This window comes from Carlito syrichta, unplaced genomic scaffold, assembly GCF_000164805.1.
Source record: "Carlito syrichta isolate Samal-C Ts95f unplaced genomic scaffold, Tarsius_syrichta-2.0.1 Scaffold314117, whole genome shotgun sequence".
Lineage (NCBI taxonomy): Eukaryota > Metazoa > Chordata > Mammalia > Primates > Tarsiidae > Carlito > Carlito syrichta.
This window is the reverse complement of record NW_007258213.1, coordinates 310,385-337,034: the sequence shown is the minus strand read 5'-3', so window position 1 is coordinate 337,034 and position 26,650 is coordinate 310,385. Positions and strand designations below refer to the sequence as shown.

General features: G+C 50.0%; 1 protein-coding gene across 1 annotated transcript; it reads left to right on the top strand.

Annotated features, from left to right (window-relative positions):
• The first annotated feature begins 2,261 nt into the window (after positions 1 to 2,261).
• NLRC3 (NLR family CARD domain containing 3) lies at positions 2,262 to 23,613 on the top strand. The gene is made up of 17 exons (XM_008071119.1): positions 2,262 to 2,445; positions 2,541 to 4,290; positions 5,298 to 5,384; positions 9,256 to 9,339; positions 9,951 to 10,034; positions 12,161 to 12,244; positions 13,888 to 13,971; positions 15,689 to 15,772; positions 16,424 to 16,507; positions 16,943 to 17,026; positions 17,668 to 17,751; positions 18,219 to 18,302; positions 21,436 to 21,519; positions 21,981 to 22,064; positions 22,744 to 22,827; positions 23,158 to 23,241; positions 23,523 to 23,613. Exons 1-17 carry the CDS (start codon positions 2,268 to 2,270, stop codon positions 23,611 to 23,613), a joined length of 3,198 nt encoding a protein of 1,065 aa, XP_008069310.1. The 5' UTR covers positions 2,262 to 2,267.
• Positions 23,614 to 26,650: the final 3,037 nt, after the last annotated feature.

Genomic DNA, 26,650 nt, shown 5'->3' with positions numbered 1-26,650 from the left:
GTGAGACCTCGTCTCTACAATAAATCAAAAATTAGGCGGGTGTAGTTCCGGCTACTTGGAAGACTGAGGTGGAAGCTGGAGCCAGCCTGTGGACACTGGGTGGCCGTGAGTGTGCCACTGCACTCCAGCCTGAGCAACAAAGTGAGACTCCAATTCAAAAAAAAAAAACCTTTGGGAGGCTGAGTTGAGTGGCTTGTCTGAGCCCGCGGGTTCGAGACCCGCCTGGGCAACTTGGCGAGACCTCATCTCTACAATAAATCAAAAAATTAGCCGGGCATGGTAGCGCGCTCCTGTAGTTCCAGCTACTTGGAAGGCTGAGGTGGAAGGATTGCTGGATCCCAGCAGGTCGAGGCTGCGGTGGCCGGGAGCGGCCACTACACTCCAGTCTGGGCGACAGAGCGAAACTCTAACTCAAAAAAAAAAACTAAACAAAAAACAAACAAACAAAAAAAGAAATGGCAAGATATAGATGAAAAAAACAAAGTTTCACCAAAGGATTTAAAGAAAGACCTCCGGGCAACCCCTTCGGGTCCCCTCCTACTGTGGGAGCTTTTCTGTCCTCTCAATAAATCCTGCTTTCTCACTTAAAAAAAAAAAAAAGAAAAAGAAAGACTTCCAATTACCCACATGAGTTCAAACACATAAGGCAACCCCAATCAAAATCCCATCTTTTTTCTCTCCTTGGCTTTGACATTTAGAAGAACAAAAGAGTGAGAAATGCCGGCAGTATTTGAAGCAGCATAAGGAGATAGGCCTTGCCCTGGACTGTTCCTAATATTCCCAGGTGATTTCAGCCACGTCTGGATGCCATCTACCTTGAATTCATTGTTCTTCTGACCTCTTTTAGCATTTTTCAGGTAAAAAAGTTCACGCTGAGTTAAAATGCCGTGATCCGCAATGCAAATCCAAGGTCAGGGAATCTGCTGAATTCCACGGTGTAGACAGCGAGCTCTTCTTAGGTTAAACATTGAGTGGACATTGAGAACCACTGGGTAGACAGTACAGGCCTGACCTGGGTCATTTCTGAAGGCAGGGCTGCCGTCAGCAGCACGGGGCCATGGTCTCTGTTGGCCACATTGTGTTTTCTCTCCTAGAATTGTGGGTGACGACGGGCTGCCTTGCATCCCCTGAGTTCCTGGGGCCCTGCTGGAGGGGCTGCTGTGGCCTGTGCACCTGGTGAGGAGGGGAGGAGAGTGGGGGTGAGCGCGGGGTCTTCAGCATCCCCTTGCCTGTGGGCGGGCTACAGAGGGGGGTGACCAGTCTCAACAAGGAGGCAGAGGAATGTGAGTGGGTGGGCCTCAGGTGTGGCTTTGGCTGTAGCATCTCTGCATTACCATCCCCAGCAGTAAACAGTGCTGACTGTGACCCCAGGAAAATAGTAAGACAAGCAGCTGCACAGCTGCTCTGAGAACCAGCTTTCCTTCTCTTCTGACTCCTTTTTGTTCTTTTCTTTTTTAATTAATAAGCCACTTTTTAGAGCAGTTTTAGGTGTACAGGAAAATGGATGAGAAAGCACAGAGACTTTGCACACACTCCAGCCTGTCTGTCCCCACGACTTGCCGCTGTCAACATCCCCCCCCCCAGTGGTCCAGTTGACAAACCTACGCCGACCCGACACTGTCACCCACAGCCCATAGTTTACATTTGGGGTCACTCTTGGTGCTACACGTTCTGTGGGCTTGGACAAACGTATAACAACATGGATCCATCATCGTAGTATCCTACAGTGTAGTGTCACTGCCCTGAGAATCTTCTGTGCTTCCACCAATGCACCCTCCTCCCCAGCCCCGGGACCCCACTGATGTTTTTTCTGTCTCCATATCTTTGCCTTTTCCAGAATGTTAGTTGGAATCATGCAGCAAAGCCTCCCAGCTGGCTTCTTTCATTCCTCCCTCCTTTTGGATGAACCTTCTCTTAGTCTCATCACTATTCCCAGGTCGCAAATGAAGACGCCAAGGTGCAGAAAGGTGACACAGCCTGCCCAGGGTCAACCAGCTGGTAAGAGGCAGAACTGGGATGCAGACCCAGAGCTCCAGTTCTTACCCACCTGGCCCCTGCGTCTGTGTGATTATTCTCACCATCCCAGAACAAATAACCCTTCCAGTCCTCTCTCGGAGGCCAGGCCAGTGGGTCTCCCAAAGGCTGGGGATAGAGGAAGGGAGGTTCCTGGGTCCCATCCCTGGGGGCTCATTTACCCATCCCAGGCTACTGGATGGGCGCACAGCAAGTAGCAGGCTTGGGCCCTCTCTCCACAGCTCCCAGACTCCATGAGGAAGCAAGAGGTGCGGACAGGTGGGGAGGCCGGCCAGGGACACAGCACTGGCTCCCCAGCTGAGCAGGTGAAAGCTCTCGTGGACCTGCTGGCTGGGAAGGGCAGTCAGGGCTCCCAGGCCCTACAAGCTCCTGACAGGACACCGGACTCCCTGCCAGAGTCCCACAGCAATGGTAGGACCCGTAGGGAAGCAGATGGAGGGAGATACCTGGGCCGTCTCTCCCATCCCTTCCCTTATATGCCTGCCCCTCTGGCCTCTGTCCCACAGACTCGAGGATACAGAGGCACCGCGAGGCTCTGCTGAGTAGGGTGGGAGGGGGCCCGGAGCTGGGCAGCCCCTTGCACAGGCTGGCCACCCTCCTGCTGGTGGAGGGCCTGACAGACCTGCAGCTGAGGGAGCACGACTTCACGCAGGTGGAGGCCACCCGTGGGGGCTGGCTCCCTGCCAGGATCATCACCCTGGACAGGCTCTTCTTGCCTCTCTCCCGAGTGTCCATCCCGCCCCGCATCTCCATCACCGTCGGGGTGGCCGGCATGGGCAAAACCACCCTGGTAAGGCACTTCGTCCGCCTCTGGGCCCGAGGGCAGATTGGCAAGGACTTCTCGCTGGTGTTGCCTTTGACCTTCCGGGATCTCAACAGCCATGAGAAACTGTGTGCCGACAGACTCATCCGCTCTGTCTTCCCACATGTCGGGGAGCCCAGCCTGGCAGTGGTAGCCCCAGCCAGGGTCCTCCTGATTCTGGATGGCTTGGACGAGTGCAAGATGCCTCTGGACTTCTCCAACACCGTGGCCTGCACAGACCCCAAGAAGGAGATCCAGGTAGACCACTTGATCACCAACATCATCCGTGGCAACCTCTTTCCGGAAGTTTCTGTGTGGATCACTTCCCGTCCCAGCGCAGCTGGCCAGATCCCAGGGGGTCTGGTAGACCGAATGACTGAGATCCGGGGTTTTAACCAGGAGGAGATCAAGGTGTGTTTGGAACAGATGTTCCCCGAGGACCAGGCCCTCTTGGGCTGGGTCCTGAGCCAGGTGCAGGCTGACAGGGCCCTGTATCTGATGTGCACCATCCCAGCCTTCTGCAGGCTCACAGGGTTGGCGCTGGGCCACTTGGGCCGCAGCAGGTCAAGACTCCAGGATGCAGAGCTGTGGCCACCAAGGACCCTGTGTGAGCTCTACTCTTGGTACTTCAGGATGGCTCTCGGTGGGGAGGGACAGGAGAGGGGCAAGGTGAGCCCTCGCATTGAGCAGGTGGCCCATGGCGGCCGCAAGATGGTGGGGACACTGGGCCGACTGGCCTTCCATGGACTGGTCAAGAAGAAGTATGTGTTTTACGAGCAAGACATGAAGGCATTTGGCGTGGATCTTGCTCTGCTTCAGGGCACCCTGTGCAGCTGCTTCTTGCAGCGGGAGGAGACACTGTCCTCCTCGGTGGCCTACTGCTTCTCCCACCTTTCCCTACAGGAGTTTGTGGCAGCCGCGTATTACTACAGCGCATCCAAGAGGGCATTCTTTGACCTCTTCACCGAGAGTGGCATGTCCTGGCCCAGGCTGGGCTTCCTCACACATTTCAGGAGCGCAGCCCAGCGGGCCATGCAGGCCGAGGATGGGAGACTGGACGTGTTCCTGCGCTTCCTCTCGGGCCTCTTGTCTCCAAGGGTCAACGCCCTGCTGGCTGGCTCCCTGCTGGCCCAAGGCGAGCACCAGGGCTACCGGCCCTACGTGGCTGAGCTCCTGCAGGGTTGCCTGCGCCCCGACACCGTGGTCTGTGCCCGGGCCATCAACGTCCTGCACTGCTTGCATGAGCTGCAGCACACGGAGCTGGCCCACAGTGTGCAGGAGGCCATGGCGAGTGGGACCCTGGCTGGACTGACTGGCCCCTCACACTGCGCAGCCCTGGCCTACCTCCTGCAGGTGTCTGACGCCTGCGCCCAGGACGCCAATCTGTCCCTGTGCCTCAGCCAGGGCGTCCTCCAGAGCCTGCTGCCCCAGCTGTTCTACTGCCGGAGCCTTAGGTGGGTGCCAGGGTGGGGGTCAGGGTGGGGGCAAAGAAGAGGGAAGGACCCAGATGACTCCTTCCTGCCACCTGCCCCTCTCTATCAGTCTCCTAGGGCTGCTGTAACAAGGGACCTCAAACTTGCCTCAAACTTGATAGCTTCAAACAACAAAAATGTGTCTCCTCACAGTTCTGGAGGGCCCAACTCTGAAATCAAGGTGGAAGGAGGGCCATGCTCCCTCTGACTCCCATAGGAAGACAAGACTTCCTTGCCTCTCTAGCTTCTGGTATTTGTCAGCAACCCTTAGTGTTTCTTGGCTTGTAGCTGCACCACTCCGATCTCTGTCCCCATGTCCCATGGCCATCTTCTCCTTGCATGGCTCTGTCTTCACATGGTGCTCTACTCTCGTTAAAAAATACCATCACACTGAATTTCAGGCCCACCTACTCAGCATGACCTCATCTTAACACACTACACCTACAACGACCCTATTTCCAAGTAAGGCTACACTCTTGGAGCAACAGAGGTTAGGACTCAACATATCTTTTGGGGGGACACAATTCAATTCTCAACACCTCTGAACCATCCTGGGCTGATGGAAGCTGCACCCACTGACTCTGCTCTCAGCCTGTCCTCCATCCACAGCTCTGGATCTTAGCAGCTCTGGATCTGTGGCAAGCAGGGAAGAAACGACATAGGCTGAGGGTCATTCAGAACCTGAGAGCAGCTTCCATGTCCTCAGAAGCAGGGAACCAGCAAACAGTGTCCTACAGCTTTTGGAAGACACATAACCCTCCCACACCTGTCGGTAGGAACCACAGGGCTCACGGGCACCAAGCCCCCAGTTCACTCTCGTAGGCAAGGTCTGAGTACTGTGGGCTAAGCGTAGGTCTCTAAGCTGCAGCTGTGGTGTGCAGTGGGATGGAGAGAGGCAGAGTATGTCTCTGCAGCCAACCCAGGGCCAGGGCCCCCCATCCTACCTGTGGGCGGCAGGACCACTCACTGTCACGGCTCTCCTTGGCCAGGCTGGACACCAATCAGTTCCAGGACCCGGTGATGGAGCTACTGGGCAGTGTGCTGAGTGGGAAGGACTGTCGCATTCAGAAGATCAGGTAATGACAACCCAGGAGGCCCCCAGGGTGCCCACCTGGGTCCAGGATGCCCGTCCTATTGTCCTTATTGCTCAGTTGGCCAGTGGCAGCTTCGAGGAGAGGTGTCTTTGAGGTAGTGGTTCAGGATGCAGGCTGCGAATTTCTGCCCATTCTAGACAGTGCCAGAGGCTCAGTTACCTCATCTGTAAGAAGAGGAAAGTGAAGAAGAAGCAATAAAAAAAAAAACCAATACAAATGTTACCAGAAAAAAAAAAAGAGGGGCCAGTCTCGGTGGCTTCAGCCTATAATCCCAGCACCTTGGGAGGCCGAGGCAAGTGGATTGCCTGAGCCCATGGATTTGAGACTAGCCCGGGCAATTTGATGAGACCTAGTCTCTACAATAAGTAAAAAATTAGCTGGATGTGGTTGCACGTGCCTGTAGTTCTGGCTACTTGGAAGGCTGAGACGGAAGAATAGCCAGAGGCCAGCAGGTCGACACTGGGGTGGCCGTGAGCGTGTCACTGCATTCCAACCTGGGTAATGGAATGAGGCTCCAACTCAAAAAAAAAAAAAAAAAAAAAAAAAAAAGCAGAGAAAAGTTACCTGGTGAGAGTCAGAGACTGTCTGTCTTGGACATGAAAGCATTTCTCCAACATTTTATGTGCTGACACAGTACCAGGCATGATTTTCTCTAATGTTCTCTCAAGGTTTGCTGTCAAACAGTATTCTGGGCACAGGATTGCATTTTTACCTACAAAATTTTAATTTAGAATTTAATTTAATTATAGTTTACTTTACAACTTAAATCTAAATTAATTTAAATAATTTTAAATTTAAAACCTACAACTTTTTAAAAAATGCAATCCTTCTGAACCTCTGGCCTTACTCTGTTGCCCAGGTTGGAGTGCAGAGGTGTGATCATGACTCTTTGCAGCCTTGATCTCCTGGGCTCAGGCAATCCTTCCACCTCAACCTCCCAAGTAGCTGGGACTACAGGAACACACTGCCACATCTGGCTATTTAATTTATTTAGTAGAGACAAGGTTTGTTGCCCAGCTGGGCCTTAAACTCCTGGGCTAAAGCTATCCTCCTGCCTCAGTCTCCCAAAGCGCTGGGATTACAGGTATGAGCCACCACGTCCAGCCCAGTGCTCAGAAATTATTCTGAGCAAATCCAAAAATTTCTCCCATAGCTATATGCTCATCTTTACTTCTCTATAGTTGGTCCTTAATGCCAAATCCCTGTTTGAAATGTCCAATGCATTCTTCAGAAAACACACATGCTGCTCATGAAATATTACTTACAAAATATTATAAGAGCCCTGGGGGGACAGAGGCTCTCTAGAATGTGAGAACCTTTATATAGATGGTGGCCTGGATGAATGGTGTGAACAAAAGTTTTCTGAAAAGGAATTTAGAGAAAAGAAACTTTATTCCTGTTTGCAAATCAGGGAGAAACACCTTCAGTGTAAAATGAAGGTGTGGGTCAGAGAACAAAGGGAGAGTTTATCTTTTATAAAGTTCTTTCACAGGTTCCTACTCAGGTCCACTTATGTAAATGAAGGATTCAAACTTGCTTAGTTCTGATTGGTTGACATAGGTCACAGTCTATTGGTTGATTCAGGTGGTATAAACAGGAACAGGCTGCCTTGCAAGTTATGTAAGTTGCAAAGTTAGGCAGCCATATGAGTTTTCTGAGTAAGTGTGGGACCTCTAGTCAGCATATGACCACTTGACTCTAATTTGAATTTAGGCTCAGGTAGCCATTCAGGATTCATCTAGAGGGACTGGCTCTTCAGGGTTCACAGTGGTCCTCAAACTTTTTAAAGCAATAGAACCTGTTTTAAAAGTTACATATTAGGGCCAGGCATGGTGGCTCAGGCCTGTAATCTCAGCACTTTGGGAGGCCAAGGCAAGAGGATCGCTTGAGGCCAAAGTTGGAACCAGCCTGAGCAACATAGCAAGATACTGTCTCTACAAAAAAGAATAAAATAATATATAAGGCAGAACCCTAATAAGTGAAACAGACAGAAGGGAGTTGCCGGGCTTGAAGGACGTGGGAAGTCGGGCACAGTGGCTCATGCCTGTAATCCCAGCACTTTGGGAGGCAGAGGCGAGAGGATTGCCTGAGCTCAGGGGGTCGAGACCAGCCTGAGCAACAAAGTGAGACCTCGTCTCTACAATACATAAAAGAAATTACCCGAGTGTGATGATGCATGCCTGTAGTTCCAGCTGCTTGGAAGGCTGAGGCAGAAGGATCATCTGAGCCCTGCAGGTGGAGGCTGCAGTAGCCATGAGCGTGTTACTGCACTCCAGCCTGGGTGACAGAAGAGACTCCAACTCAGAAAGAAAGAAAGGAAAGAGAGAGAGAGAGAGAGAGAGAGAGAGAGAGAGAGAGAGAGAAAGAGAGAAAGAAAGGAAGAAAGATGGATGCAGGGATGTGGGGCCCAGAGCCCAGCCCAGGTGGCTCTCTCTCTTCTCCTGTTGGCCCTGGAGTTTTTTCAAGGATTCCTTGGAAATGCCACTTGAAAAGCACCAATCTGGGGAGTCTAATTGATTAACTAAATCCCATGGAGCTAAATGCCCACAAACTTAAAGTAACTCAACAGCTACCATCTCTGAAATTGGGTACATGAAGCAGCATTAAGTTGATCCACCAGCATACTCCTGGAATCACCCTTTCAAGGCAGATACAGATTTTTTTTTTTTACTTTAAAGTTTATTTTTGGCCTGGTGTGATGGCTCCCATCTATAATCCCAGCACTTTGGGAGGCTGAGGCAGGAGAATCGCTTAAGGCCAGGAGTTTGAGAACAGCCTGGGCAACAAAGTTAGACCCCCGTCTCTGCAAAATAAAAATAAAAATGAGCTGGGTGCAGTGGCATGCACCTGTAGTCCCAGCTACTTGGGAGGCTGAGGTAGGAGGATCGCTTGGGTCCAGGGGCTCAAGGCTGCAGTGACCTATGATCATGCCACTGCATTCCAGCCTGGGTGATAAAGCAAGACCTTGTCACTAAAAAAAATAAACATAGTTCTGTAACCACTGCATCATTTTCCATCTTGCACTAGAGAAGAAGCTAGGATCAGTTGTGTACTGGATCTAGTTTGAACCAGTTTGTGGAAGCTGATTGTTAAATTTTCAGGAAGGGTTGGGCATGGTGGCTCACGCCTATAATCCCAGCACTTTGGGGGATCAAGATGAGAGAATTGCCTGAGCCCATGGGTTCGAGGCCAGCCTGGGCAACCTGGAGAGAGACCTCATCTCTACAATAAACCAAAAATTAGCCGGGCGTGGTGGTGTAGTGCCTGTAGTTCCAGCTACTTGGAAGGCTGAGGCAGAAGGATCACCTGAACCTAGTAGGTCGAGACTGCAGACCCCAGCCAGGGGTACTCTGCCAACTTGGCTCTCAGGAAAAAAACAAAAAACACACAAATGGATTTGTAGTGTTTGCCAGTGTCCATGGTGTCAATACTCCCACCATGGCCAATTTCAAGCACCCCCAGTTCGCAAACTTCCTGAAATTTTTTTTTCTTTTTTGAGTTGGAGTCTCACTCTGTTGCCCAGGCTGGAGTCTGCATAGTAGGCTTCCATAGCCGCCCATGTTCTCTGCTGTGCAGTTTGTGCAGATGCTGTTGTGCTAGATTCTGGACAAACTTTTCCCTGGAACCCCTTACCAGGGCTAACATCAGTCCTCAAGAAAGAACATCTGTTCTTTCTCTTCCTACCATACATAGGATCCGGGGCTTTCTTGTGCTGGGCATTCTGCTCCCGAACTCACCTCCTTTGCACCTGTGCCCAGGCCCTGATGATGCTGGGGTCTAGGGTGTAGTTTTGAGAAAGAGGTAGTGAGGTTTAGAGCCTGAAATAACCACTCCTCTCTCTTTCCTTGGGCAGCTTGGCTGAGAACCAGATCAGTAACAAAGGGGCCAAAGCTCTGGCCAGATCCCTCCTGGTCAACAGAAGCCTCAGCACTCTGGAGTAAGTAGGACACCAAAGACCACACTTTTGCCACTGGAACCAGGAGAGTTGTGCACTGTCTTGTGAAATTCCCTCCCCTTCTTTGAAATGACTGGGGTCTTATCCATCCTTCCTTGATTCCCCAGATTCAGCCCCTGGGTGGCATCTGGACATGATTCCCATATTTCATTTGAAGCTGGTCCCAGGGTCTTTGGGCTCCTGTGGGAGTAAGACGCAGGGAGGCCACACTCTGGCACACATGCTTTCCCAGTGGGTTGGAAGGACAGCTGAGCAGAGCCATGGCTCCCAGCTGCTGAGCCCCCTACAAAGAAGCACCAGACTGTTGGTCCAGCATCTGGGGCTCTCATTCTCCTCATCCTCACACTTGACCCAAACCCACTAGTCCATCAGGGCTTGCTTTCTTTTCCCCGTCACATGAGGGTATCTTGGGAAATTGCTTCCTTATTCACCTAAATAAGGATCTCTGCCCTAGTTCCACTAAATGTGAAATCCTGAACCCTGACACATTCCCTTTGAGAATCACAGATTTAAATGTCAGTGTAGTTTCTGTTCCCCCTTCCTGCCCTGGCAGTCAGCTGTAAGAGAAGTGTTCTTTCTCTTCCTTCTACCAGCCTCCGTAGTAACTCCATTGGACCACAAGGTGCCAAGGCACTGGCAGACGCTCTGAAGATTAACCGCACTCTGACCTCTCTGAGGTAGGTATCACCTGTTCCTTGTTCTGCAGCCACTAGTAGAGCGCCCAGATAATTCTCTCCTCAGGTGCCACCTATGAAGTGGGAGGTGATTAAAAATGGTGGGCATAGGATACCAGCTCCCACCCTGCTGGGTCCCAGGACTCTCATGTCCTAAGAAAGTTTCCAAGTTCCAGCTCTTCCCTAGTCTTTGATCTTATGCATGTGGCCTGAGCAGGGAATTGAGGAGCAGTGGGGAAGGTGTATGCAGTGATGGAAGGGCAAAAACCATCTGTTAGGAAACACTCCTGTCCTCCACTGAAGGGGGAAATCCCTAAAGCCATGGTGTCAAAAATTTTTCCCTGGCTTGGGCATGGTGGTTCTTGCCTATAATCCCAGCACTTTGGGAGGCAGAGGTGAGAGGATTGCCTGAGTCCATGGGTTCGAGACCTGCCTGGGCAACTTGGTGAGACCCCATCTCTACAATAAATCAAAAAATTAGCTGGGTGTGGTGGCACATGCCTATAGTTCCAGCTACTTGGAAGGCTGAAGCAGAAGGATCGCCTGAGCCCAGCAGGTTGAGGCTGCAGTGGCTGTGAGTGTGCTACTGCACTCCAGCCTGGGCGACTGAGTGAGACTCCGACTCAAAAAAAAAATTTTTCCTCTGAGGTGTTTTCCAGGACACTAAAAAGCTCACCTTACAAAGGTGCTCATGGCTTGGTGCAGTTTGCTCTGTCCAATTTAGGAGCCTGTAGTTGTGTCCATCCTTACCTGAGTGGGTACTGCTGTTCTATACTGTTTTTTGTTGTTATTGCTATTTTAAAATTTTGTATTAAGGTAAAATTTACATAACATAAAACTTACCACTTAAAGTGTACAGTTCAGCACGGGTGGGGTGGCTCATGCCTGTAATCCCAGCACTTTGGGAGACCAAGCAAGAGGATTGTCTGAGCCCAGAGTTCAAGACCAACCTGGGCAACATGGCAAGACCTCATTTCTACAATAAAACTTTAAAAAACATTTGTTGGGTGTGGTGGCATGTATCTGTACTCCCAGCTATGCGGAAGGCTGAAGCAGAAAGATCGCCTGAGCTCAGCAGGTTGAGGCTGTGGTGGCCGTGATTGTGCCACTGCACTCCAGACTGAGTGACAGACTCCAACTTAAAAAAAAAAAATTATGCAGCTCAGTGGCATTTAGTACATTCACAATATTGTGAGACTGTCACTTCTATCTAGTTCTAAAATCGTTTCATCACTCCTAAAGGAGACCAAACATTCCTTTCCCCTCCCCACTTCCTATTCTCCCTTCTCCCCCAGCCTCTGGCAACCACCAATCTGCTTCCCATCTCTCTCTGTGGATTTGCCTATTCTGGATATTTAATACAAATGGAATCACACAATATGTGGCCTTTTGTGTCTGTCTTTCTTCATTTACCATAATGTTTTCAACGTTCATTCATGTTGTAGCATATCAGTGCTTCATTCCGTTTTATGACTAATAGTCCACTGGATGGAGCGACCACAAATTATTCATCCATTCACTTGCTGGTGGACATGTGGGTTGTTTGCACCTTTTGGCTATATGAATAATACTGCTCTGAACAGTGGTGTACACATATTTGAGTGCCTGTCTTTAATTCTCATGAGTATATACCTCGGAGTGGAACGACTGGGTCACATGGGAATTCTATGAGATAACCTTCTGAGGAACCGCCAGCCTGTTTTCCATAGAGACTGGACCATTTTACATTCCCACCAGCAGTGTGAGGTTCCAGTTTCTCCAGGTCCTTGTCAACACTTGGGTACCATGTCTTTTAGCTGTAAGAAGGACTATTGATGACCTTGTTATCGTTATACAGAGAGCATGGCATCTTGTTCCCAGTTGGCAGGCAAGTGCTTAGAGGCTCAGAGGAAAAAACTAAACCCTGAGCAATGGTGAAAAAGGCCAGTGGTTTTACCTGTGTTGTGGGGAGTGAGGGTACGTAGTGACCAGAACTTCTCCTCACTGACGTCAGCTGCTGCCCCCACCCTGGGCCTTGGTGAATCTGGGGCATCTTGCTCTAAAGAGGCACCTCATTGCAGTGAGAGTTCAGGCTGTCCCTGGGTGCTTTCTTCTGCTCAATCAGTGATGCATCCTTCTTGCCTCCACAGCCTCCAGGGCAACACGATCAGGGATGACGGTGCCAGGTCTATGGCTGAGGCGTTGGCCTCCAACCGGACCCTCTCCATCCTGCAGTGAGTGGGCATGCCTCCTCTCTCCTCTCCTCTCTTCCTGTCTCCTCCCCTTCCCTCCCCTCTCTCCTCCTCCAAGGGTCTTTCTGCCTGTTTCCTTCAAGGAGGAATGGATGGGGAGAGGCCCTGAGGCCTTCTGATCCACCTGGATGGCCCCTGGAAAACTTGATGCCTGCTGCTCTTCCAGAGAATGGGTATTGGAGAAAGAGTTAAAAATAAAACCTCCTGGCTGGGTGTGGTGGCTCAAGCCTGTAACTCCAGCACTTTGAGAGGCTGAGGTGAGAGGATTTTCTGAGCCCAGGATTCGAGACCAGCCCAGGAAACTTGGCGAGACCTCATCTCTACAATAAATTGAAAAATTAGCAGGGTGTGATGGCGCGCACCTGTACTTCCAGCTACTTGGAAGGCTGAGGCAGAAGGATTACCTGAGCCCAGCAGGTTGAGGCTGCAGTGGCTGTGAGCATGCCATTGCACTCTAGCCTGGGCAACAGTGAGACTCCAACTCAAAAATAAATAAATAGATAGATAGATAGATAAAATAAAACCTCCTGCCAACCCAGAGAGTCCTCTCCACAAATGTAGGAAAGAACACAACAGCTTTATTATTGAACAAGTACAAAGCTGACTGCAATGTGCATCACAGACAAGCTGCCAAAGAGGTTGCAAAGACAGAAAGAAGTCTCACCCCTTTCCGTAGCCTATCCCATGCATGTTCTCAAAATAAAGGACAACTTGTCTTTAAGCAACAGATACTGGCAGCACTATTCTCCATACACAGTTCATCCTAAATTCACCTAATAATTGGGATGGCATCTGTATTCCCTAATCGTTTATATCCAAAGAAAAAGTAAAGCTTGTCAGGTCTTTATGACATGCAGACATGTAAGCTCCAGCCAGGTGCCTAGACTAACTTCCACAAAGGCAGGGAGCTAGGGATTCTATCTTCCTTGTTTACATTTCTGAGGGATGGCGCCAAGTCCCTCCCAAAAGCTATTCCTTTTGTAAAGCTGGCAAAAAGCTGACTTTGCTCTTAGAAAGATTTACATCTCAAAGGGACAGAGAGAGGATTTGCAGTCTCAAGTTTTCTCCAGGAAATACCCCAAGAAAAGGTGGGTGTGTGTGGGGGGTGTCTTTTAATTGTATTTAGCCTCCCACAGGAGAGGTTCTTCTAGAATGAGAACAGGGTTTCTCTTGTGCCATCACCAGATTTAGTATAAGAGGAAGTAGCTTTCTGAGAGGAGGAACCTGAGTGGAGGATCTCCTGAGGGAGGTTTCTCACAGTGGAGGCAGGCTGCTGGCTGGTCTGCATGGGAGGCAGACTGTCGAGTGAGGGCCAGCAGGACTTGCCCATGGAAGTCCCCACCTGGGAGCTTGCTGGGTATTACAGCACCTGCTGACTTTTGCTTTCTAACCCCTTGTAAGGGAGGTCCCGGCTACCCTTATCTCTGACTCTCCCATGTAATACAGTCAGTCTGTTAGCATCACTGTGGCAACAATCCAAAGACCCTTCCTGGAGACCCCTCCCCATCTGCTACAATAAATGGAGAGGGCACCCTAGTTGTCTCTGACCTCTGACCTTGAACTTGATCTGTCTCTAGCCTAGGAATGGCTGTGGCCAGCTTTGTTGAAAGACCCCTCTTTGATAGCCTACAGAAGAACACCATCGGGTCCATGGGAGCCCAGTGGATGGCAGATGCCCTGAAGCAGAACCGGAGTCTGAAGGAGCTCATGTAAGAAATGCAGAAGGGCCAAATTGGTATTCTCAGTGTCCAGCACAATGCCAGACACATCATAAATATTTGTGACCATGGGGAGGGATGGATGGATGGATGATAGATGGATGAGTGAATGAATGGGTGAATGAATGGGTGAACAGATGGGTGAGTAAGTGGATGGACTGATGGGTGAGTGGATGGATCAACTGATGGATGAATGAGTGGGTGAGTAGATGGGTGAATAAATGAATGGATGGATGAATGAATGAATGGGTGAATAGATGGGTGAGTAAATGGATGGATTGATGGGTGAGTGGATGGATCAACTGATGGGTGAATGAGTGGGTGAGTAGATGGATGAATAAATGAATGGATGGATGAATGAGTAAATAGATTGATGGGTGAGTGGATGGATAAACTGATGGGTTGTCGGGGTCCAGCCCGACCTGAGGGGAGTTGGACCTGCTCCAGGGAATCAGGGATTAACCTTCTGAACAAAATCCAAAAAAGAATTTAGTTTATCCTTACTTACCTTTATCCCTTTATGTTTTAAAGCTTTGGACATAATTCTAATGTAGGCTTTCCTTTCTTTGGAGCCACAGTTCCCCATTATAACCCTGAAAAGACAACAATTCACAAAAAACAACAATCTACAACACTCTTTTTCAACTACTCAGTTAGGGAGGTACAGCAACTTTTCAAATTCTGACATGATTACTTCTCAACTTCTCTATAAGAGAGGCATGACAACATCTCAAAAGTTCTGAAAATACCTGCTTGCCTTCTCAACCCGCACCCACTCACAGGGGGCCTGCAGCACCCTAAGGCAAGGTCCGTTCCTGAAACGAAATGAACATGCAATTAGTATATACAACCTACCGATTTCAGGTCCCTGTTTGGGCGCCAAAGCTGTCAGAGACCGGCTACGACCTGAGAGGGGTAGACCCGCACCGGAGAGTCAGGAAATGGCGAGAAGAAACCACTCGGAGGCAGTCCTTCTGGGATCAGTCTGATCAGGACTGAGTCCAGAAGAACTGCCTCCGAGTGGTTTCTTCTCGCCGCTTCCTGACTCTCCGGTGCGGGTCTACCCCTCTCAGGTCGGAGCCGGTCTCTGACAGCTTTCTCTGACAATGGGTGAATGAGTGGGTGAGTAGATGGATGAATAAATGAATGGATGGATGAATGAGTAAATAGATTGATGGGTGAGCGGATGGATGGGTAAATGAGTGGAGATAGATGGGCAAGTAAAGGGATTGATGAGTGAATGGATAGATGGATGGATGGATGGACGTGTGGGTGCGAGTTAGCTGGCTTTGGACTCCAAAGCATTGAACCCGGAGAATGGAGACCCAGATTCTCAGGACTGGATGAGCCCCAACCTTCTCTAGTTCACACTCAGTGCCTTCCCCATTGGCAGAAGAAAACAGCATTTCCTGGTCATCTTCACATAAAGTACTCCAAATACTTCTCACTAAAGGTTCGACTGTGCACCACCCCCATCCCCACCCTTGCCAGAAATCAAGGTGGACTTTGCTACCTTGATCTTTTATAGAAGCAAGTGGTTAGTTGCAGAGACTACTGGTCAGCAGGCCTCAGAACAAGTTGTGCACTGGGCACCCTTGAGACAACAGAGCCAGCCCTCCCCTGAGGGCTTCCCTGTACCCTGATCCCCAGGCCTTGCCCCACCCAGCTACTCCAGGAGGCTGGCTCATCCATATCCTGTCTCTTACAGGCTCTCTAGTAACAGCTTTGGTGACAGAGGCGCCAAGGCCCTGGCAGAGGCCCTGAAGGTGAACCAAGGCCTGGAGAGTCTGGAGTGAGTCTGCCTGACTGCCCTCTGGGGTGGTGGTTTCCCCTAGGCTCCCTCTCCAGCAGACGGTGAACTGGCATTCCTGGAACAGGCTGCCTGCCAGGGCCACCTCCCTGCAAGCACCCTACTGACACCAGCCCTGGGCATACTCTGATCTCGGTCTTTCCTCTCCATGCTCATTCCTTGTCCCACTCCACCACCAACTCCATCTCCCTGGACAGTAGGGGTTGGGGTTGGTTATGGCGTTTTCAGGATGACAAGCTCTGAGTGCCCTTGAGAAGCCAGTGTGGGTGACTGAAGTTGGCCACAGCGACCTTGGTGGGGGGCAGGGAGCTTGGTGCTGTCCCACACTGGGGAGACAGCTGGGTCACTCTTTCTGGGGGCTGCAGACCCAGCATACCCTACCCGAGGCCGTTTGGAGCCACCCACATCAAGGTGGCTTCTAAACTTTGGGGTTTGTTGGGTTAAACCCGCCTGGCAGGGGCTAGATGGTGGGGGGATAGGAGAGGAAAGGGATGAGAAGAAGAGCAGTGTGGGGTGGCTCCTGGGTCCCCAGCTCCCTTTTGAACTCAGTGCCTGCGGTCCCAGGTGGCACCAGGTGGCTCTCTCTGGGTCTTGGGACAGCCACACCCAGGGCTCCCTGTCCTCTGTCTGCAGCTTGCAAAGTAATTCCATCAGTGACGCAGGAGTGGCAGCACTGATGGGGGCCCTCTGCGCCAACCAGACCATCTTCAGCCTCAAGTAAGTCCTGGCCATCCTTTCCAACCACGGCGTCCCTTGGACCAGGGGGTCTGCAGGGACTTGGGTGCTGGGAAGCCTGTTATGGCGGGGCGAGCTTTGGCACCCTTCCTGCTCTCTCTGTGGGAAACGGGGAGGAGTGAGCAGGGGACAACTGCAGCCCACAGTGGCCTGTCTTGCCACTCCCTTCCTAGAGGCAAGCTCTTCAGGTGCCCCCCCTTGCACTTCTCAGGTCCTAGCGCCCCGTCCTCTTCCTGTACTGCTGATGGTCCTGTGCAGGAGCCCAGATTGGCCCTGGCTCGCCGGAGCCCAGACTGCTCAGGAGGCCCAGGTCGCACCTGAGATTTCTTGGACTTTGAGAAGCCTCAACACCTGGGCTTGTCTCTGCCAGAGGCCTCATCTACCTGATCAGAAACTCAGGGTCTTCTCTTTCCTTAGCCTTCGAGAAAACTCCATCAGTCCCGAGGGAGCCCAGGCTGTCGCTCATGCTCTCTGCACCAACAGCACCCTGAAGAACTTGGAGTTAGTATGCGGTGGAGGACGGTGCTTCCTAAGACCACTTATGCTTGGCCTCACTCACACAGAGCCGGGGCCTGATGGCCACCATCGTGATGGGCTGGGCCCTCCCACCCTTGCCACATCACAGGGCTGGAGAAGGAGCTGGTTGGGGAGGGGTGGCCTGGAGACCTGGTGTGTGGTGGCAACCCTGCTACAAGTGCCCCACTCTCATGGTGCGCACTACACAAGGATGAGGGCAACTCAGCGCTGCCTGCCGCACCTCCTGGTGTTGGGAGAGCTTGTGGGAAGGGACTCTGAGGAGTGTGCATGGGGCCCTGCCACTGGGCAGGGCATCCCGGGCTGCCCCACCACGTCCTGGTCATGTGACCTGTAATCAAACCCACTGACCTGAGCCTGAGACAACCCCCTCATAGCCTGGGACACCCCCTACAGGGTGGGTGTCAGAATTTAGGACAACAGTCCAGGTCATGTGCCTGGCACATAGAAGTTCTCTTCAAACATGAGCTGGACACCGTAACGTGGGCACAAGCCCAGGGCAGTCCAGGGAAGGAGTGGTCTGGATCCCCTCCCTAGTGACCAAGGATAGTGGGGGGGGTGCTTCATGGCCAGTCCCTGCTCACTTGCTCCTCTTGCTTTCCTCCCAGCCTGACAGCCAACCTCCTCCACGACCAGGGTGCCCAGGCCATCGCACTGGCGATGAGAGAAAACTGTGCCCTCATGTCCCTTCAGTGAGTTGATGGCTCCCCCGCCTCCACCCCAGTGTCCTTTCTGCAGGGCCACAGGGCTACACTCAAACCAACCACGTGTATACCAAGATTGGTTTGGGGGCACCCCCTGAGGTTTCAGGGGCTTCCCCAGGCCCACTTGCCTCCAGCAGGGTGTGCCCTCTCCTGTGTTTTGATCCCCGAAGGTGATCCACAGACAGACAAATGTTAGGGAGTGGTGCCCACAGCTGTGCCTCAGGGTGTCCATGCTTCATGCAGGCACCCATTTGGAGGAGTCTTTACTTGAGCCTGTCCCTATGGCCACCACTAACCAGAGAGTGCACACATTGGCCCTCCGGAGACTAGGCCGGAGGAGCATTATGGGACTTCTGCCACATTCTGCAGGAATGCCATCCCCTGCCCTCAGACCCTCCAGAGCCTCTTTGGCTCTGCCCCTGGGCCACGAGGTCACAGTGTCTGTGTCTGTCCAGCCTGCAGTGGAACTTCATCCAGGCCGGTGCTGCCAAGGCCCTGGGACAAGCACTACAGCTCAATAGGAGCCTGACCTGCTTAGAGTAAGTGCAGCCTCCCCAGGGGCTGTGGGGAGGGGAAGGGATAGGGGCATCTGAAAACTTGGGGCTCACCAGGCCCAGGGTTCAGACCAGTGGCCCTGGCACACAGCCTTCTCTTCCCAAGGCCAGTGGACACCTTTTAGTCCTCATCTGTATATATATATATGTAATATCTATATATAATATCTATATATCTATATAGATATATATCCAGCTTTACTGAGATAGACTCCATATTCATATATAAGATCCACACAATTGAAGTATACAGTTCTCTTGGCAACCATCACTACAACCAGCTTTAGAACATTTCTATCAACCCAAAAAGAGCCCCCGTCCCCATTAGCACTCACTCCCCATTCTCCCCTCCCCTCACCTTGGCAACCACGAATCTACTGTCTCTATGGATTTTCTTACTCTGGACACTGCATATAAACGGGATCATGTGACCTTTTGGGATTGATGTCTTTCATTTAGTGTCATATTTTCTTTTCTTTTTTTTTTTTTGAGTCGGAGTCTCACTCTATTGCCTAGACTGGAGTGCAGTGGCCGCTCCCAGCTACCGCAGCCTCGACCTGCTGGGCTCCGGCGATCCTTCCGCCTCAGCCTTCCGAGTAGCTGGAAGTACAGGCGCGCGCTACCACACCCGGCTAATTTTTTTATTTATTGTAGAGATGAGGTCTCGCCAAGTTGCCCAGGCGGGTCTCGAACCCATGGGCTCAGGCAATCCACTCACCTCAGCCTCCCAAGGCGTAGTGTCATATTTTCAAGGGTCATCCATGCTGAGTGTATCAGTACTTTATTCTTTCTTAAGGCGGAATCACCCATTGCATGGATACACACATTTTGTTTGTTCATTTGTCCATTGATGGACATCTGGGTTGTTCTTACTTTTTGACTGTTATGAATAATGCTGCTATGAACATTTGTGTACCAGTTTCTTTTTGTGTGTGTGTGAGTTGGAGTTTCACTCTGTTGCCCAGGCTGGAGTGCAGTGGCACACTCATGGCCACCCCAGCGTCAACTGGCTGGGCTCCAGCTATCTGTTCATCTCAACCTTCCAAGTAGCCAGAACTATAGGCGCACGCTACCATGCCCGGCTAATTTTTTTATTTATTGTAGAGACGAGGTCTCATCAAGTTGCCTAGGCTGGTCTCGAACCCTCAGGCTCAGGCAATCCACTCGCCTCAGCCTCCCAAAATGCTGGGATTACAGGCTGAGCCACTGAGCCAGTTTCTATGTGGACATTTCTCTAGGGTGGATCCATCTGGGAGCAGAATTGCTGGGTCATGTGGTGACTCTAGGTTTGACCTTTTGAGTCTCATCTGTTTTCCACCCTATCAATTTCTTCTCCTTCCACCTGCAGGATGTCCCCTCTCTGACTGTCCTCCTTACTGTTTTCTCCTGTTTGACTCTTCATCACTGCGTGCCTTGGGGCCCTGTCCTGTGCCATCTTCCCTTGAATGATGTCTCTTTTGTGGGAACTCTCCTCCTCTCCCAGGACTCCAATGACCCTCAAAATCCCGACAACTCCCACATCCATCTGCCAGACCTGTCTCCCAAGCCCCAGCACCATGCAACCTGGCCTGCTCTGCATCTCCCCTCAGGCATCTCATAGGTGGGGTAGGCTGCCTGCATTTTCTCTCCCATGATCCTGGTTCTTGGTTTCCCATCTCACGAATGCAACTGACCAACCACCTGTGTGAGCTAGAAACATCTGCTTGCCCTCACCTCCCATCTCCCCTTCATCTCCAAGTCCTGACCACTCCCCCTTCCATATCCCTGCCACCACTCACTTCCGTCTACTCCCACAGCCACCATTTAGGCCACCAGCACACTCACCCACATCTCTACAGCAGTCTCCACATCAGTCCGTCCTCTCTAGTACTGACCAGAGATCTCTCCAATATGGGACTCAGGCCCTGTACTGAGTGTGATCCTTAAATGGCTGCCCAGGGTCTGTCGAGTGGACGACATCTCTCTTCTGGGAGCTCTTCTCTTCACCCAGGGTTCCAGTGACCTTCAAACCCCGCAGCCCCTCAGTGCGGCTTATAAGGTCCCTGAAGATCTGCTTCCTTTGCACCTCCTCACCCTCATCCCTCACTACTCCAGGAACTCAGCTTGATTTGTCCTGTCTCCTTATACGTGCCAGGCCCTCTCCCCTTTTTCATCCCTTGAGCTTTCATCTATTTCTACTGGGCAGCTTTCTGTGGCACCTGGGGTAGAAGACACTGCCTGGTCTTCCCTGCAGCCTGCACTTGGCCTATTGTACCTGCTCCTTTAATCACATCTTCCCAAGTTCCAAGAAGGCCGCATCATGTCTGCCGCCTTGCAGAGCTAACACGCAAGACACACTCAAATGTTTTTGAAAATAATGAATGCAAACTGCTCCGTTAAACATGTCAATGTCAGCTGGGCTTGGTGGCTTAGCCTGTAATCCGGCGCCTTGGGAGGCCAAGGTGAGTGGATTGCCTGAGCCCGCAGGTTCGAGACCCGCCTGGGCAACTTGGTGAGACCTCATCTTTACAATAAATCAAAAAATTAGCCGGGCGTGGTAGCGCACGCCTGTAGTTCCGGCTACTCGGAAGGCTGAGGCGGAAGGATCGCCGAAGCCCAGCAGGTCAAGGCTGCGGTGACCGGGAGAGGCCACTGCACTCCAGTCTGGGCAACAGAGTGAGACTCCAACTCAGAAAAAACCCCCAAAAAACCCAAAACATGTCAATGTCTACTTTAAATTCAATCATTCACTGTTCCAGGGTCTGCTGTTTTTCTCCAGTTTGGAGGGGGTTAAAAAAAAAAAAGAATGTAAAACCCTAAACTAGTAAGAGTGGTTCAGAGATTGAAGGCTTTGTCTGGTTGGCTTTGAAAAGTGTACTTTTGTCCCAAGCCCCTGTTGAGAGTAATATCCAAGCAAGTGTCTCTTTTCTTGTTTGTCTCTGATGGGTCAGACTCATGCAGGCCACAGACTCCTCTGCATGTTAATTGCGAGGCAATGGGCTGCAGTGGCTGTACAGGAGGGGCAATTATCCCCAGGGCGACCCTGGGTGTGTGCAGTCAACTAAATCTGGAGGTGTGGGCTCAGCAGGTCCTTGCTGGAGTTCTCCCTGCACCCCAAGGAGTCACACTCTGTGTTCAGTCTACAGGAGAATGCCATCGGGGATGAGGGGGCATCTGCGGTAGCCAGTGCACTGAAGGCCAACACAGCCCTCACTGCTCTCTAGTAAGTCCTAGATGTGCCCAGCAGCCCAGGAGTCTGGTCCCTTGCCCATTCTTTCATGCCAAACGTCATTTGTGTTTACAAGTCAAGGAAGGTGTGTTTTATTTTCCTAATGTTATTAAAGAAAATATTAATAGTATTATTCAGCAATTGGGGAAGCAAATATCTAGGAACTAATAATCAGGGGTGCAGTGAGCATTCTCCCCCAACCTTTCCAGGAGACTGCCTCTATTTTCTGTATCCTTAGCATCCAGGTCTGTCTCAGGCATCAGTTTAGGTAGGAGATGCAGCATTGGGACACATCATTGGTCAGGCATTTTCAGAACTATTTCTTCACTTTTAGTGCTGATTCAAGGGGTAGTGAAAGTGAAGGGGAGTGTGGAGGGAAGCAGGGCCTGGGGCAGGCGTGGGGGAGGCAGGCCCTGCCTGCCCACACTGACCTCGCCCTCCCACTCCCCGCTCAGCCTCCAGGTGGCCTCCATTGGTGTCCCAGGGGCGCAGGCGCTCGGGGAGGCCCTGGCTGTGAACAGAACCTTGGAAATTCTCGAGTAAGTATCCTAGTCTCCAGCTAGTTTTTTGTCCAAAGAAACCAAGTTGTTGGTTTAAAAGGAATATGGCGAAAAAACAGTTTACATGGCAACTCACAGATCATCTCAGTGCTCTTCACTTCAGACTGAGTGTACCCAGCTTCCCATGCCCACCTCATGCCTCCTCTCTGGGAGTCTCTATCAGCTACCTTCTCCTCCTAAGTGCCTGCTCCATGGGTTGGCCTTGCCCAGGCTGAACTTGTCTAGAAGCCCAGCTTAGGGGGCTTCCAGGGTGGCCAGTGGCCATTGATCTTGTTCTATGAGAAGGTCCAAACTCCTGGGTGGGGACTCATGCCCTGGGAGGCTCAGGTATGTCCATGCCATCCCTGCTCTTGCTGAGGACACAGGAAAGCTGTAGGATAGTGTTGCCTCTCCTGTCTCAGTCCACATTTTGTTTGGGATGTAAGAGGACAAGGGCTTCAACAACCCGTCTAGTTGGGGCCAGCCTCACCCATTCCATGCATCCTGCTCCCTGGAGTGCAACTCTGCACTGTTGCCTAGGGAGGAAGGAGCCACCCTAACCTCCTTTGACTGCTGAAGTCCATGCTTCCTCTACCAAGTAGCCCACACCTACCTGAAGAGGTATCAGTATCACCTCTCAGCCTGTCCCCTGCCTTAGGTTTCCTGTTTTTCCTGACAGCTTAAGAGGAAATGCCATTGGGGTGGCCGGAGCCAAAGCCCTGGCCAATGCTTTGAAGGTAAACTCAAGTCTCCGAAGACTCAAGTAAGTGGTTGTAGAGACCTACCTGCATCTCAGAGCAGCACACTTCTCTGCTGGTTCTCCCACTTCCATTGCAATTGGGTTTATTCTCCTTAAGTCAGAAGTTGCTTTCATCTGCATTCAAGGTCTTCCATTCTCCATAGCACTTGGGTGGGGCAACCTGGCTACAAGGGTCAACTGCCACCTAGTAGTTCCTATGACACCTGTAGACAAACTAGCCCCAGAACTGCTGATCCCCTCTACAGCCCTCACAAGACAATGCAGTGTTGCTTCCCAGGTGTTTTCTTCCACCTTGATGGTTCACCATGGTGTCCTCCTCTTTCCTCTGCTTAGTCTTCAAGAGAATTCCTTGGGGATGGATGGGGTGATATGCGTTGCCACAGCACTTTCTGGAAACCACAGGCTCCAGCACATCAAGTGAGTGGGTCCCAGCAGCACCTGCCCTTTCCTGCTTACCCTAGGACTATTCCCAGGTCAGGTCCTGCCTTTTTGCTCAATTTGAGGAGCCAGCTGACCCCTAAGTCCTTCAGAAGCTCTACAGGGAAACTTGGTCTAAGAGGGAGCCACCCTGAGCCCTGTCCACCAGAGGAATACTGGGAGCACAAAGTTTTCATAGAGTTCTGCACTTTCTGTAGAGACAATCTGTTCTACTAAAGAACCTGTAGGCTTTGATTCCTGCCCTAACTCTTCTCTTCTAGTCTCCAGGGAAATCATATTGGGGAATCCGGTGCCAGGATGATCTCAGAGGCTATCAAGACAAACGCTCCCATGTGCACTGTTGAAATGTGAGCAAAATGAGTTCCTGGTGGACCAGGCAGGAGTATGGGCAGAGACTCAGCTAGATGCTTCTGGACAGAAAGAGTGGTTGCTGGGGTGCCTTCCTGAGACCTGGGAATGATGCTGACCCAGTGTGGAAGCTGGTCTCCTTCACAGAGCAAGGGAAGGTGCTGCCAAGGGAGGTTGCCAGCACCTTTCCTGGCACAGGCAGGGGTTGATGGATAGATACTCTGCCATGGAAAAGAAGGGAGGGGCTGCCACAGAGGGACTTGGAGACAAAAGGCCTGAAAGCTCAGTGTGTAGGAAGCTGGTTCTAGCTTATTTATACCCCAAAGCCTTCATATGCCCACAATTTAAAACATTTTATTACTGCCCTTTTCACTCACCTGGTTAAAATCATCCCTCACTGTGACATGAGTTGCCATTTCAAGCCAGTGAAGGACATCAGTTTGGCAGAGGTGACAGAGGGGACCCTTCTTTCTTTTTTTCAAGAAGAAAAGAAGGTTTTAGAGGTATGATCCTTACAGACACCTGGAAAAATTATATGAAAATTGCGAAGGTAAATGAAAATTTTAATTCTAAGGTTCTGTAAACAGAGACAAAAGAGTTCTTCAAGGGTTTTGCCACTTTTTATTCATTACAAAATCACTCAAGGACATGGATGATGTCAACAACATGGTGTTGTTGGAGTTTGGCATACTGGTTATCAGTAGCATGTCAACGCTAATGAAAGAGATCTTGTATTTCTTCTTCTTAACCCAGCTAAAAGAGAGACAGTTTTTCACATTTCCCATTGAAGTCCTTGGACTTTGTTCATGATGGCTACCACCAATAAAAATTGAGGATTTGAAAAATTCCTTTGTATTTTCTGTCAATACACCTATTTTAAAGCATTTAAGAGGTCCTTTAATTATATAGTAAAAAATTGTAAGAGTGACCTAAATGATAGTTTTTCTTTTCTTTTTTTTTTTGGTAGAGATGGGGTCTCACCAAGTTGCCCAGGTTGGTCTTGAACCACTGGGTTCAGGCAATTCTCTCGCCTTGGCCTCCCAAAGTGCTGGAATTATAGGCTTGAGCCACGTGCCTAGCCTAAATGCTAGTTTTTCATTGACCTTCTCATAATTTTCTTTGGGGTTTTAGATCTGCTCTGCTGGTTGGCCCAAATAAGATAGTGCCAGGTCATAAGACACTTGCACATATTTGACTCCTGGATCTGTTACAGTGACTGAAATACATTAATAACAGTGATCAAATATGTGGAACTTCCTTGTTGACACAAACTTGTCAAGCAAGGAAGTGCTATATTATGGCAAGACTTTTGCACTAAGTCAACCGACAGATGAAGGATGATCTAGATATAGGTGAAGCAATGAAATGCCCTTTGCAGCTGTTGCGTGTATCTGTAACTCAGGTTGGGCTTCTGTGTTAAAGTCCATTAGAAGGAAGCATCTCATAAGGAAAACAGGGCGGTATTTATATATATTTTTTTCCAAATATAAGTCACGTAAGATTCAGGTAAACCAAATCTGTAACATCCAAGAAGATGGCACCTGAGAAGAAGCCCTGGCACCTGAGGTGGCTAGCATATCTCCCAACACACAGATTTCCCTTTCTGCTTATCATTTATAATAGGGCATGTCTCAAGTTACAGGTGATTTACCTGAATGGTGAGTGTCTTTTAAAATAGGTTAATCTTATATATAAAATTTAGGGAATGAGGGAGGAAAAAAAGCAAGGATAATAGAAATAATTGTCACATAGTCTCCTAAAATTTACATGTTTAATATTAACCTATGGGCTGGGTGCAGTGGTTCAAGCCTATAATCCCACCACTCTGGGAGGCCGAGGTGAGAGGATTACCTGAGCCCACGGGTTCGTGACCCACGTGGGCAACTTGGCAAGACCTCTTCTCCACAATAAGTCAAAAAATTAACTGGGTGTGGTAGCGTGCGCCTGTAGTTCTGGTTACTTGGAAGGCTGAGGTGGAAGGATCACCTGAGCCCAGCAGGTTGACACTGGGGTGGCCGTGAGCATGCCACTGCACTCCAGCCTGAGTGGCGGAGTGAGACTCTAACTCAAAAAAAAAAAAAAATTAACCTATGAGTGAAAATAAGCAAAATAATTGTACTTCCAAGTAAAACGTATTTAATAATATAAAAATATGGTATTACATACATTTATAAAAAGATAAGTAACTTTGAAAGTCTTCTGGCTTTTTCATTGTAACATAAGTGAAAACTCTATTTTTAAAATATATTTTCTAAAAAAGCAAAAACCCAACTCTACCTGCCACTTCTCATTTCACAAAAAGGAAATTCTTCTCATGCTACGCTACCTATTCAATTCTGGTTTGTTTTTCAAGTCAGAAACATGAATCTGTACTAGCACTTTTTCCTTAATTGGCTCCTTCCCTAACGAAACCCTCTGGTAGTAAGATGCAGGACACCTGCTTTCATCCCATGTTGTGGATTAATGTCTACCACACTGTAGACAAGACAGAGCTCCTTTAAAAAACGGCTAGCTGGTGGAAAGGAGAGTGTCCCAGGCAGTCATTACCACAAGAGTCTGGAATCTCTGAAGGGCTAACCCGGGTCAGCAGAGTTTCCAAACTTAGTACAAGCTGCAGAAACATGAAGGTGGCTTTGATCCAGGAGAATCTGACTCCCAGAAGAAGCCAACTTTCTGAGAGAAAATGGAATAGTACAGGTTTGGAGCCTTTCTCTATCGCCTTATTTTCAAGGAAAGCTGGGTTTCATTTAACTTAACTGCCTTTCTTTCATAGAATTTTAGCTATTAAAATGTTAATTCATTTTACATTTAATACACAATTCAATTCCAATTGTGAGCATTCAGAAGAAAGGAAAAGACTACAAATTAAATAAAGGCTAGAATTAAAGCCAATGTATAGTAAATGTTCTAAATTGTGCAAGTTATTAACAGCTAAATGTTCCCCTACAACTCCTAAAATGAGTCCCTGTGCCATGTTCCTGCCCCAGGTCTGTTAAACTCTCAGAGGAAATGTATCATAACAAAACAGCCAAGATTTACA

Excerpts from the sequence above, each read along its gene's own strand:
- NLRC3 (XM_008071119.1), top strand. The coding sequence starts at position 2,268 with ATGAGGAAGCAAGAGGTGCGGACAGGTGGGGAGGCCGGCCAGGGACAC. Across the intron at positions 15,773-16,423 it reads CAAGGCCTGGAGAGTCTGGA|CTTGCAAAGTAATTCCATCA; the intron begins GTGAGTCTGCCT and ends CTCTGTCTGCAG. Across the intron at positions 17,027-17,667 it reads AGCACCCTGAAGAACTTGGA|CCTGACAGCCAACCTCCTCC; the intron begins GTTAGTATGCGG and ends CTTTCCTCCCAG.